This window comes from Blastomyces gilchristii, assembly GCF_000003855.2.
Source record: "Blastomyces gilchristii SLH14081 genomic scaffold supercont1.7, whole genome shotgun sequence".
In the NCBI taxonomy this organism is placed as follows: domain Eukaryota; kingdom Fungi; phylum Ascomycota; class Eurotiomycetes; order Onygenales; family Ajellomycetaceae; genus Blastomyces; species Blastomyces gilchristii.
This window is the reverse complement of record NW_003101676.1, coordinates 675,447-687,975: the sequence shown is the minus strand read 5'-3', so window position 1 is coordinate 687,975 and position 12,529 is coordinate 675,447. Positions and strand designations below refer to the sequence as shown.

General features: G+C 35.3%; 3 protein-coding genes across 4 annotated transcripts in view; 2 read left to right on the top strand and 1 right to left on the bottom strand.

Moving 5' to 3' along the window:
- The first annotated feature begins 8,429 nt into the window (after positions 1-8,429).
- On the top strand, positions 8,430-11,729 carry BDBG_04116. 2 transcript variants are annotated; one of them, XM_031721543.1, is made up of 5 exons: positions 8,430-8,969; positions 9,071-9,604; positions 9,832-10,369; positions 10,474-10,778; positions 10,908-11,729. In XM_031721543.1, the coding sequence occupies exons 3-5, from the start codon at positions 10,109-10,111 to the stop codon at positions 11,080-11,082; spliced, it is 741 nt and encodes a 246-aa protein (XP_031578139.1). In that variant the 5' UTR covers positions 8,430-8,969; positions 9,071-9,604; positions 9,832-10,108; the 3' UTR covers positions 11,083-11,729. The 2 variants fall into 2 exon arrangements, with proteins under 2 accessions (XP_031578139.1, XP_002625248.1); XM_002625202.2 differs by having other exon boundaries at positions 8,430-9,604.
- On the bottom strand, positions 8,626-9,767 carry BDBG_04117 (uncharacterized protein; the record flags this gene model as incomplete). The annotated part of the gene is made up of 3 exons (XM_002625201.2): positions 8,626-8,928; positions 9,447-9,601; positions 9,727-9,767. 3 exons carry the CDS (start codon positions 9,765-9,767, stop codon positions 8,777-8,779), a joined length of 348 nt encoding a protein of 115 aa, XP_002625247.1. The 3' UTR covers positions 8,626-8,776.
- A 283-nt stretch (positions 11,730-12,012) lies between the features above and the next one.
- The window catches only part of BDBG_04115 (cyclin Ccl1), a gene marked incomplete at both ends in the record, with an annotated part of 1,746 nt that continues 1,229 nt past the window's right edge, over positions 12,013-12,529 (top strand). Inside the window, one exon of the mRNA XM_031721542.1 lies at positions 12,013-12,426. Coding sequence (XP_031578138.1) covers positions 12,013-12,426 — 414 coding nt within the window. The remainder of the gene's footprint in view (positions 12,427-12,529) is intronic.

Below are 12,529 nucleotides of genomic sequence, written 5' to 3'. Positions count from 1 at the left end.
GTGAGAGAATTCAATGAATTATCTAATAAATTAAATATTCTGAATGTCAGAGAGAAATAACAGTACTACTTACTATAATATCTAGTGAAGAAAAAGTCAGATATTTTGAAAATGATTGTTAATAAGAACTTAAAGAGTGTAATTAATTCAATCTATCTTCTAGATAATGAGACATAGCTTATTATAAATAAAGAGTTTAAAGACTCTGTTAATAAGAATAATTCTGTTCTAAGTGTTCTGACAGACTGATTAACTACACTGACAGAAGTCAAAAAAAGCTCAGACTGAGACTATTAATATAAAATAATGAAAAAGAAGATTAAGATATTTAAACAGAAGAAGATATATATTATTATTAAGAAAGCTCTAGAAATGAATATTCTTATAGATAAATGAGTATATAATTGAAAATTCAATAATAAGAGAGAAATCATTCACTTTAGAGCTCACTGAGTGATTAAATAGTTCTTGTAATAGTAGAGTATTCATTATATAAGATTGTATACTGCAGTGATATCAGGGCCTATATTATATAGTCTATTTACTATATTAACTGTTAAAGAATGAAAGATTAAATTGATTGACTATATATCTATGTTTTTAAATAATATACTATCACAGAATGAGATGATTTATATATAACTACTCACAGATGTTAAGTATAATAAAGAGAGCTTGATGAGATTACTTCATCAGAGTCTATATGAAATAAAGTAAGCTATAAGAGTATAATATTTTCTTGTAACAGAGTATCTGACTACATTGAAATTTAAGATATTATCTTATAATAATAGATTTCTATATCACTCTGTTTACAAGATCTATCTGATATTATATATTAATAATTATCAGATAACAGAATCTTAAGAACAGCAATTAAACTGAGTATTAAGAGAGATTATAAAGAGATTTAAGATAAAGAATATTAAAGAGATTAAGTCATATCTTGAAATAAAGATTAAATATCAGAGAAATGATAATCTAGTGATTATACAGAGTCATTATATTGAGAAGATTCTTGAAAATTTCAGTATAAATAAGATGAATTCTGTGAGAATTTCAATAATAACAGGTATATAACTAAAGTTTTCATCTGATAAAAATAATGAATTAAATAATAACTTTATAGCTATAAGATATTATCAAGAATTGAAATTATTACAGTATTTAATCTCAAGCAGCTGATTAGATTTAATATTCATAGTTAACTATCTCTTATATTTTAACTCATATCTGTACAAGATATATTGAGCAGTATTAAAGCATGTTCTACATTATATCAAGAAGATAAAAAATCATGATATATTATACAGAAAGAAGATTGATAATATAAGTCTGAGATCTGTGATATACTGTGATTTGAACTGAGCAGAGATGAATTCTCAATACAAATTAACTACTGACTATATTATATTAATTAATGAGTTATCAATCTTATAATGATCACAGAGACAGACATCTATTATTAAATTAATTATAGAAGCTGAATATATTACAGTTAGTAAGACAATTTATAAGATAATCTGATTGAATAATATATTATATAACACTGAGTTGATGAATGATGAAAAAGTGAAAATATACTCACATGTATAAGTTGATAATAAGAGAGCAATTAATCTAGCAAAGAGAGAATTCTTAACATGAAGATTACATCACATTGAGATTAGATATCATATTCTTTATAATTTGATTGAAAAAGAGAAGATTATGATGAAACATGTTAATTCTACAGCAAACATAGCTGATGAGCTTATTAAGTCACTAGCAAAGCCTGCATTTGAAGAATTTGTCAAAAGAGTTGACATTCAGAAAATTGAGAAGAAGAAATAATTGAATAATAATAATAATACAGTGAATTAATGAATTTTGCATGTGTAAGAGGTCTACGCTGAATAGATTGATATAATATTGATAGATCTTATATAACAAAGATAAAAATGTTAGAGAAGAAAAGAAAGAGAAAGTGTAAGAATCAGTGATCAAGATGAATATTTATACATATATGTAGTGATGTACACAGTGGAGCTTCGGAGCGGGAGAATATACACATGTTTATAGTGACTGAGAATCAGTGATTGAGAATGGCTGAGAATCAGAGTATATGCATTTGAGAATAAAGTGATTAAAATCTGTGAAGTGTAATGAAATAGTCTATATGATTGATCAGGCGCAGCCTGCTACATTAGCCCTCTCTTTCAGAAGCAGTTCTTATCAGTCAAGAGCTGCTGTTTCAGATAATACAGAACTCAAAGTTCAGGTCAGTTGATTATAGCTGACCTATTTTATAAAATATTATCAGTCACAGTCATGAGATCTCTCATCAAGAATATTCTCAATCTCTCACTCAAGCTCATTATCTTCTTCTATGATACCTGGTGACTGTCAGTCAGAAGTCAGTTGAGAAGGAAACAGATCAGTGACAGCATGGCAGAGCAAGCTTGTGTGAAATACATCATGAATTTCTGATGATGTATCAAGGCAGTAGTTATGACTATCTAGAACTTCTATCACTTTATACTTGATATGACAGTAATCTAGTGTACAAGATGAATGTGTGATTTGTATGTTCTTAAGATTCAATCATATCAGATCTTCTATCTTATATTATTTGATAAGGTCTTGATAAACATTGATTTGATTCTCTTGATCTTGTTTCACAGTTGTCATGAAGGCCTCTGCTCAATTGCAGGCATCTCAGAGTTTCATTACTATATTGTCAGTGATCTGAATTGAACTGTGAAGATCTGATGTGAACTGTGTAATCTCTAGAAGATTCAACACTTTCATGTGATATCTGTGTGTAAGGAATAGACTGGCCGCTGAGATCATGAATTTCATGTTTGATTCCATTTGATCTGGTCTCATACATTTCTTGACGTGAATCCCGCTGGGACTGACTATCAAAAAAACATGTAAAGTGACTATATATCAGATCTTAAAATGAAATCATGACTTGAAAAAAATGAGAAAGTGATTTCATTTGATTTCATTTAGTCTCATTCTTGACATAAAGTTACTATTTTTAGACATTTTAAGGTTTTTTTAGACTATTTTTAATTTTTTAAAAAGTAATGCTTTTTGGTAATGCTCAAATGAGATTTAAAGTCATTTAAAGCAATAAAAATAATTTAAATTGAGAAGTGAAAATCATGGTCTCATTTAAAAAATGTGACAAGAGTAGACAGTAAGTCTCACTGAGACAGTATGAAACTACTATCTAATGTTAAAACTGTGTAATAGGATCAGTTGAATTGATAATGAGACTATTAAAAAATCTGGTCCTGGTCTCAGACACGGTCACACGGTCAGTCTAGTAAGAAAGAACAGGCTTACACCTGTTAAAATGACATCTTGACTGTTGATAGTGATCTCTGCATGTAGGAGAAAATCATGTCAATTGTCTTGTAAGTGATTGCAGAACTTACAGAGATAATTCTTCACAGTCTGAATTGTTCATTCTGATGCATCATCAGTCTCAGAGTGATAGACAGTTGATAGACAGCATGTAATCTTGAGAACTTGACAGATTCTTGTTCAGAGAGTGCTCATGAATTAACAGCTCTGATCTGATACTATAGATCTCAGTAATTCATGCATCTGATAGAACAGGCTCTGTAGAAAAGCTTCAGTGACTTATTTAATATTCATCTTATCACAAGATTTCAATATTACATCTTTGCTCAGTTAATTCACAATGATCAGAATGTTTCTACAACTCTTACTCTTAGATAGATTGACAGTGAAGTCAATTGCTACATCTTGCCAGATTCTATCAGAGACATTGAGTGATTTCAATAGATCTTTTCTACAATTCTTTCATGAGATAACAGAAGAACAGTGATTGCAGTTTCAGACAAAGTGTCTGATACTGTTTAATATCTCAGATCAGTAGAACTCTTGAAAGATCATTCTATACAGTTATTCACAGTCTGAATGACTGATTATATATGAATCATGCATCTCTTGTATTATCTGAGTGTGTAAGAGTTCAGAGTGAGAGACTCAGTGTTGTTCACAGAATTGTAGAGTGTTATTATCATTGATTGAATATTCTGAGATATCAGTTCTTATACATAGTTCTGAGGGAAATCAGAGTGCTTCTTGATATACTGCTTCAGTGAGAATCTGAAGAAGTTCATCTGTCTGAGCTGCTGTATGTCACAGTTCATTCAGTGTAGAGAAAGTGAAGATATCAATGACAGTTCTAACTGAAGAAGCATGTATAGTGTCATGAACTGTTTTATCTTGATTAACTAGTATCTTCAGGTTCAAGAGTTGATGCTCTCAGTTTATTCAGTGAGTATCTGTTACATCAGATGGCATATCTTGCTCTCATTATAAGAGAGCATCTGTCATCAAGTTCTGACTATCAGAATGATAGTGTATTGTAAAATGAAAGTAGCTTAAGAACTCAGATTATTGTATCTGTTGTTCAGTGAGTTTACAGATAATTATGAAGTATTTGAGATTCTTATAATCTATGACTATTTCAAATTCAGAGACACTTTGAAGTTCAGAGTTTCATTCTTCTAAATAGTGTATGATTGTGAGAAGTTTCTTATCATAGATCTCATAATTGTATTCAGCAGAACTCAGTTTCTTAGACATGAAGATATATGATTATAGAATATCTTCATCATTATATTATAATATCACTTCTTCTATTATATAATCAGAGAAATCAGTTTCAATAACTGTCTTATAATCAGAATCAAATGTTATCAGCAGAGAAGTATTAATAAACATCTTCTTCATCTGTGTAAATGCAGCTTCAGTATCTATTGATTATTAAAATACTGAGTCTTTCTTAGTAAGATCTGTAAGTGATCTCATAATATCTGAGAAGTTTCATATAAATCACTGATAGAAGTTAGTAAATTCAATGAAGCTTCATATATCTTTCACAGTACACAGAGCTTCTCATTCAAGAATGACAGAGACTTTCTCAGAATTCATTCAAATTTCCTTATCAGCTTCTATAATAAAACTCAGATACTTGATACTCTTGACTTTAAAATCATACTTATTAATATCTATTAGTAGTTCTGCTTCTTGTAGCTGTTGTAATATCTTTTACATATACTCTTGATATTCTTTTCTGAATTCATCAGTGAAGATGAGAATATCATCTAGATAAGTAGATACAAACTCATCAAGAAAATCTTGAAGCACTCAGTTGATATACTTCTGAAATATACTAAAGACATTAGTCAGTTCAAAGAGTGTGACTATTCATTCAAAGAGATTATAATATATTCAGAATGCTGTAAGTCATTCATCTTCTTCAGTGATACAAATCTTATAAAACACAGTAATAACATCTAGTTTTATAAATCATTGAGCTCATCTGATTCATACTAGAGTTTCATTAATAAGAGATAAGAAATATTGATCTTTCTTTGTCAATCTGTTCAGATCTCAGTAGTTCACACAGAATTGAAGTTCTTCATCTGATTTCTTTACAAAGAGAATAGAGACTGCAGTAGAAGAGTTACTAATGTATATGAATTCTTTATTCAACAGATCATTGAGTGTCTTTTAAAGAAGAAGAAGTTCATCTCAGAACATATTATAAAGAGAGTCTTATAACAGTTTAAGATTCTTATCATTCTTTTTCTCTAACTTGATACTGTGATTCACTTCAGAATCTCATAAGAAGAGTATATTTATAATATTATCTTATCAGAAGACATCTAGATATTCATGATATTATTAAGAGAGTTTTATACAAGAATCTGTTATTGTAATATGAGATAATTTTCCTAGAGTCTTTTTGATATTGATCAGACTGATAGAATAGATTGATATATAGTTCTACTATTAATAATTCTTTCAGCAACTTCTTTTTCTGAGCATTTTATAGATATTAACAGAGATCTGTATCAGATCAATAGTCTTATAAATATTATCTTCATGAATTCTATCATTCTTAGAGAATATCAAGCTTCTGTTTTAAGCATTTAACAAGATATCTTATTCAGATAGTCAGGCAAGTTCTAATATAAGATTGTAATCAAGATTATCAACTTTATATACATAAGCATCTTCATGTTAATATTCTCTCATATCTATGATTAGCTTCATTATATAATAGATATAAATGTCTTTTGAATCATCAAATTCTGTGAGAAGTTGAGGTTTTGATAAAGAAATATGCTGAAGATTATAATATCTTATGACTGAAGATTTTATCATTGTATAGTAGTATAGACTGCTGTCTACTATAGCTTTCATATTATACATATTATCAATCACAGTAGATACAAGAATTGCATTCATTGTCATTTTCTCTTTAAATTATTATCATTCAATCTCTTCAAGCTTCTGTTTACAAATTTGAACAGAAGCTAATCTTTTCTCTGTTTCACTGAGATATTCTCATAGTTATCTTCTGAATCTTTCTCTAATGTAACATGATTAATGTGAACAGATACTGATTCATTCTTTAAATAAGAAGATGCTGATCCTTCTCTTGAGTATAGAGATACATAGATTGATTAGTAGTTGAAAGTAATGTGTTCTGATTAATTACAGTTAATACACACTTCATGTTGATATTAATCAGTGACTTCTTCAGAAGTAATCTCAGAGACTCAAAAGTCTGTCTGAATAGCAGAGACTCTTGCTTATATATAGATATTCAAGTTTACTCAATTCATGATATCTGCATCATTGTTATTTCTCAGTATGAGTGTATAAGTCACTGAGATGTAACATCTTCTGTCACTGTTCTGTATATTCTTGAGCTTAGTAAGATAGTCATTCATTATTCAGAGCTGTGTGTAGAAGTCTTTATAAGTCTAATTTTCATCTGCACTTATAAGAACTTATAAGAGTTTGAAAGTTAATATCTTCTTAAGCATGCTAATCTTCATTTAATTCTTTCAAGATTAATTATCTACTTCTAGAATCTTGATATTGAAGTCAGGAATAAATGTTATAAGAGAAATATTTCTCTGTTAGATACTCTGTAGTTAATCTAATACTTTCTATTACATAACAGTATTTCAGAACAGAATATTAAGATGTTTCATAATATTATCAGATGTTTATAATACTGATTTATATACTTTTATTCATGAATGAAACTTCTATTTTATATAATCTTTCAATCATTCATTGATATATCAATCTTGATTAATTAATAAACTGATGATATCTTTATCTATACTCAGTTTCATGAGCATTTCCATTCTTCATAATAAGTAGAGAGTGAGATTAAAAGTATTAAAATATACAGAAGTATCTAAGTATTCTTTCAGTGCTTTTATATTCAATTCTGTAGATGTTGAAATTGTGTGAATTAGTTATTGAATCTCTTTATATTAATGTTATTAAGTTGTATACATATCAGCTATTTATTATTATTATAGTTTTAATATTGCTTAAAGTCACTGTGATACTGTGTCTATGCTTATATTCAGAGATTCTCTCATATTATTATTAGACATGATTATATTGTTTATTAAATATGTGATATCTGTGAAATTTGAAGAAGTGTAATTATATAAATATCTCATATATCTGAGTGTTAGAACTCTCAGATCTTTCACTGATATTCTCTTTATAGAATCTTATTACAGGATCAGAATAACTGATGAGCAGCTTCTATCTGAGAACTCAGTGTCTGTTTAACTATTTCTCTATTTCTTATGCATTGTTACACATTTGAATATCTCTTGATAAATAATTGTTCCTGATGAGAAGATAATGCATGAATAATCATTTTCTAATAAGAAGATGATAAATGTTTTTATAGTGTAAGAGGCCTACACTGAATAGATTGATATAATATTGATAGGTCTTATATAACAAAGATAAAAATGTTAGAGAAGAAAAGAAAGAGAAAGTGTGAGAATCAGTGATCAAGGTGGATATTTATACGCGTATGTGGTGGTGTACACAGTGGAGCTTCAGGGCGGGAGAATATACGCGCGTTCGTAGCGGCCGAGGATCGGCGATTGAGAATGGCTGAGAATCGGAGCGTACGCGTTCGAGAATGAAGTGGTTGGAATCTGTGGAGTGTAACGGAATAGTCTATATGATTGATCGGGCGCAGCCCGCCACAGCATGTATTTCTTGATTTTTACAGTTATTGTCATACAGACATCTTTCCTAATGAGGAAATCAGGGTCTGATTGATGTAATTAATTATTATTGCATTTTTGAAAGATTTGAGGATGGGGGAGGCCCCGGGTGGTGGCTTATAGACCACGGTGTAGCAAGGGGGGGTGTTGGTGATTACTACACCTACCCTAGTCACGTGCCACCCCAACCTATTTAGTGTAACTCGCGTAGTTAGATTACAACACAACACAACAACGTTATCCTCCAAGAACAATCACAATCACGTGATGGATCCAGTCACCCCACGTCATAAAGGATTGAACATCGAGATACAGTGTAGATATACATTTGGATGTGAGGATTAACAGACACAGACATCTGACAATGGCAAGGTAATAATAATACAGAGCAAAATGGAACGTAATGGTTTTTACGCTCTATACTCTATAGGAATACTATTAGACCTATGTAGATATCTTGGTTACACTGCGCATAGTTCTTCCAGACCTGCGTAGCTAGCAGTGTTAATGTATCAATGTGATACAACCTAGATACAAGTACTAGATATGAGCAACTCCTCTTAGGGATCATATGTCAAGGCACCTATTTATTTATAAACAACACCCCAGATAGATCAAATCAACCTCCGACGATGCGATTGCAGATCAGGCTCTGTCATCCAGCCATTTTGTTCGCCCTGTCATTTTTACTTCGCCCACGGCAAGGCTTCAACAACCCCCTCAAGCATCCCGCCCCCAAAAGTCGGTTTATGACTGCTGCATTTTGTCGTAGAATCCCGTCGACCGAGAAAGAAGGCTGCCACTTCATCATTTGCTGCCCAGCGTGGTCGTGTCTTGCCTGAACTGCCCGTATTTTGGGCTTTCATTTCAGTATTATAAGTATTATATCTAGATCTATCTGCCGATGATTCCCCCTTTGAATTTAGATGTTATATATACAGACAGTCTGTAACTTACTTTTAACTATTTAATTATTTTAGTTGGCTTCTTTGAGTATATTCTGTCTGGACGCAGCCTTTGTCCAGCCTAAACCGCTTCCTGTCCTCCTGTCTGTCCCCCCCAAACCCGGAGACCAACGCCAACTGCCAGCGATCTTCTTCCCCAAGCCTTTTCTTTCTACTTCTTCTTCTTCTTCTTCTGCTTCTTCTTCTTCTTCTTTCTTTCGACATCGTACTGTACAACCCTCAACCATTCCCAACGGTTTCTTCACCACCAGACCAGCTTACCTTCTTCGCGTTCAAGCATTGCAGCAAATCCACCTTCTACTTCTTCTTCCTCGTGTCTATAGCCTCATCCTCTTGTCTCCTTCCGCTCCCTGTCACCATCACATCACCAGCCCCAACCAAGGTGACTCACTCAAATCACTGGCCCTCAGAGAGAGAGAGTTTCCAGTCATTATTTTGTTGAAACCCTCGTCTGAATACTCCCGCCAGTTGCTTCCCCTGGTCTCCGTTTCGTATTGACCGCCAGCGTTGCCGCTCTGTCCGTTGGCTACTGAAAACGAATAAAGCCTGGTATGTGAGTGACTAGTTAACTATCCTAGCTACCCTTTGACCAAGAACATATATATAGTTCCCGCGCATCCCTCCCTGTTCACTCCTCCCCTTGACTCTTTTGCATGCTCCAACGCCCATACGTTTTTCCCAGCGTTGTTCCCTTCTTTGCACCTCTCCCCATTTTGAATAACTTTCTTCTATGCCTTGATGACTGATACTGTGGGGCTTCCCCATATCCCAACCAGAGTAAACCAATCAGTCTCCCGCCTTGGCCCTTCGTCGACTTGGTGTACTATTTAGCAAAAGCTAGCGTGTCTGCCTTGGAACGGGGTGCTCGGCCCTTCCGCATTTTCCCTTTTTTGATAAGCCCCAACGGTAAAACTACAAAGCCATCGTCGTCACCCCCCCACAACGACAACCTGCTCGAAAAGCACGGGAATAAACAGATCTCACGTACCGACTGAAAGAAAAGACATAAATACTTCTCTAAATAAACCGATTACCCCCCCCTCTTATTTCACTATGACCTCGAACCGTACCCGCCGTATCGCCAAGGAGCTCGCAGATATCCATGCAGACCAACACTCGCATATCTTTGCTGATCCGGTTGGGGGCGGGGATGACTTGACACATTTGAGAGGCTCCTTTCGAGGCCCTCCCGGATCTCCTTACGAGGACGGAACTTACTACATTGATATCAAGATACCCTCCGAATACCCTTTCCGCCCGCCTGTGATGAGGTTTATAACCAAGGTCTGGCATCCGAATGTCAGCAGTCAAACTGTAAGTCAGACGCACGCAAACCCACCGGAAGCGCATCATCTCCACCCACGGAAATACTAAGGATTTTGCTAACGGATAATTCCGTTTATCATCATATATCATAGGGTGCCATCTGTCTCGACACCCTCTCTACCGCCTGGTCTCCTGTCCTCACCATCAAATCCGCCCTGCTCTCCCTCCAGTCTCTCCTTAGCACACCCGAGCCCAAAGACCCCCAAGATGCAGAGGTGGCCAACATGCTCATGCGGAACCCCAAGGAGTTTGAGCGGGTTGCGCGCCAGTGGGCCGTGCAGTACGCCGGCGCGCCCAAACAGCACCTGGGTGAAAGCAGCGGGGGCGCCACGGATGATTCTATCCGTATGCAGCAACAGAAGTCGAAAGAAGAGCAGGAAAAGGAGCAATTGGCTGCGTATGGAACCCCACTCTCTCCTCAACCCTTTCTTCTTCCGTCAAGCGGTTGCGTATTTGTTTCCTTCCCTCTTAAAAGCTGCATATATTTAAACAACCCTCTGCTAACCAGTGTGTGTGTTAACTACAGTTACGACGGCTACAATAAAGACCTTGTCGATCGATTCTGCCATATGGGATTCGATGTGTCCCGGGTGGTGTCCGCATTCAAGTATGTTGGCATTGACCGGATGGGCGGCGAGGATTACGAATTGGAGGAAGCATATATGGGTGACGTTACGGCTCGTCTTCTTGGGGAGCCATAATGGTTTTTTGTTATTATTATTTCCCCATTTTTTTTCCCCCGGTTCTTGCATGATCCATTTGACGAATCTATATATGGAGAAAGTCGTATGGGGGAGCTGCATCGCACACAGCGCCGAATTCCTATGTTTATTTTGCCTTTTCGTTCTCCCCTTCCTTGACCTCTAGTCTCGAGAGAGCTCTCCGTTCTACGCATGTTTTAACCCTCTATTATTGGCTGAGCCTCTATGTTTTCATTTATAATTCCTCTCTGCTATTGTTACCATTATGTTCATCCCTCTCTGCCAAATCACATCCGAAATATGACGCGAACTTGGAACAGATTGATGGAGGAGGGGGGAAAGGGAAGCAAGCGTACGGTGCCTGGCGAATGATATGTGTTCTTTTCTACTTTTGCCTTTTGTTTTTATTTTTATTTATTTTGTTTGTCTGGAGCAAGGAAACCGAAAGAATTGAGCTTCTCCCATTACACGCAAAATCTCTATTATTACTCTTATTTTTGACGTCGTTTTTACTGATTTGGTTTTGAGTGATTGGATGAGTTGATATACTGATTGGTTTGAGAATTTTTTTAATTTTTATTTTTGTCTATGGCTATCTATATAATTATATCTTCAATAATACTATGTTTGCAAGCATTGGATACGTATTTTGTCTGTGTGGTTGTGTGTGTACGGAGCTCATAAATATTTAAGCTGCCCATGTAAAACTCTGGGGTCTCGTTAGCTAACCATTCCTCTCCAGGCCAGCTTTCTTTCTTCCTCACTTCCCCACCCCAAAATTACTCCGATGGCTACAAAATCCCCATGCTATACATACCATCAATAACGTCATGAACTTAACCTAAACCCCACGCCAAAAGCCGCACACCTCTACCTCTCCCTTACGAAAAAACATAAACATAAAGCCCCTAAACACATCCTGCAATAACCATGCTCGAAGACGACATCTACCGTACCTCCTCACAGTATCGCCTCTGGTCCTTCACCGAAGAATCCCTCCACTCGATACGGGCCAATACCAATGCCGTTGCCGGTGAGCGAGTTAGGGCCGCGATACGGCGGGCTACAAGGGATGTGCGATCGCAGCAACCAGCAGCAGCAACAACAATCACAACAACAGGCCCGAGGTCCGGGAGCGGTACGCCAAACGCAACTGGCGATGCGGATGATGGCAAAACGGCGGAGACGGGGGTGGGTAATGGTGAGCAGGTAGCGGAGAAGGAGAAGGAGAAAGAGATTGAGTGTCTGACGACGGAGGAGGAGCTGGAGCTGGTGAGGTATTATTGTGAGAAGACGATGGAGTTGGGAGATGAGTATAAGCCGCCGCTGCCGACGGTGGTTAGGGTCTGTATTAGTCCTCTTCTTTATTTGGACAAATCGCTGGATGGGGAGCTATCTTTTTTTTTTTTTTTTTTTCTCTTTGGCCCTGGATCAATTGCTAATGAGC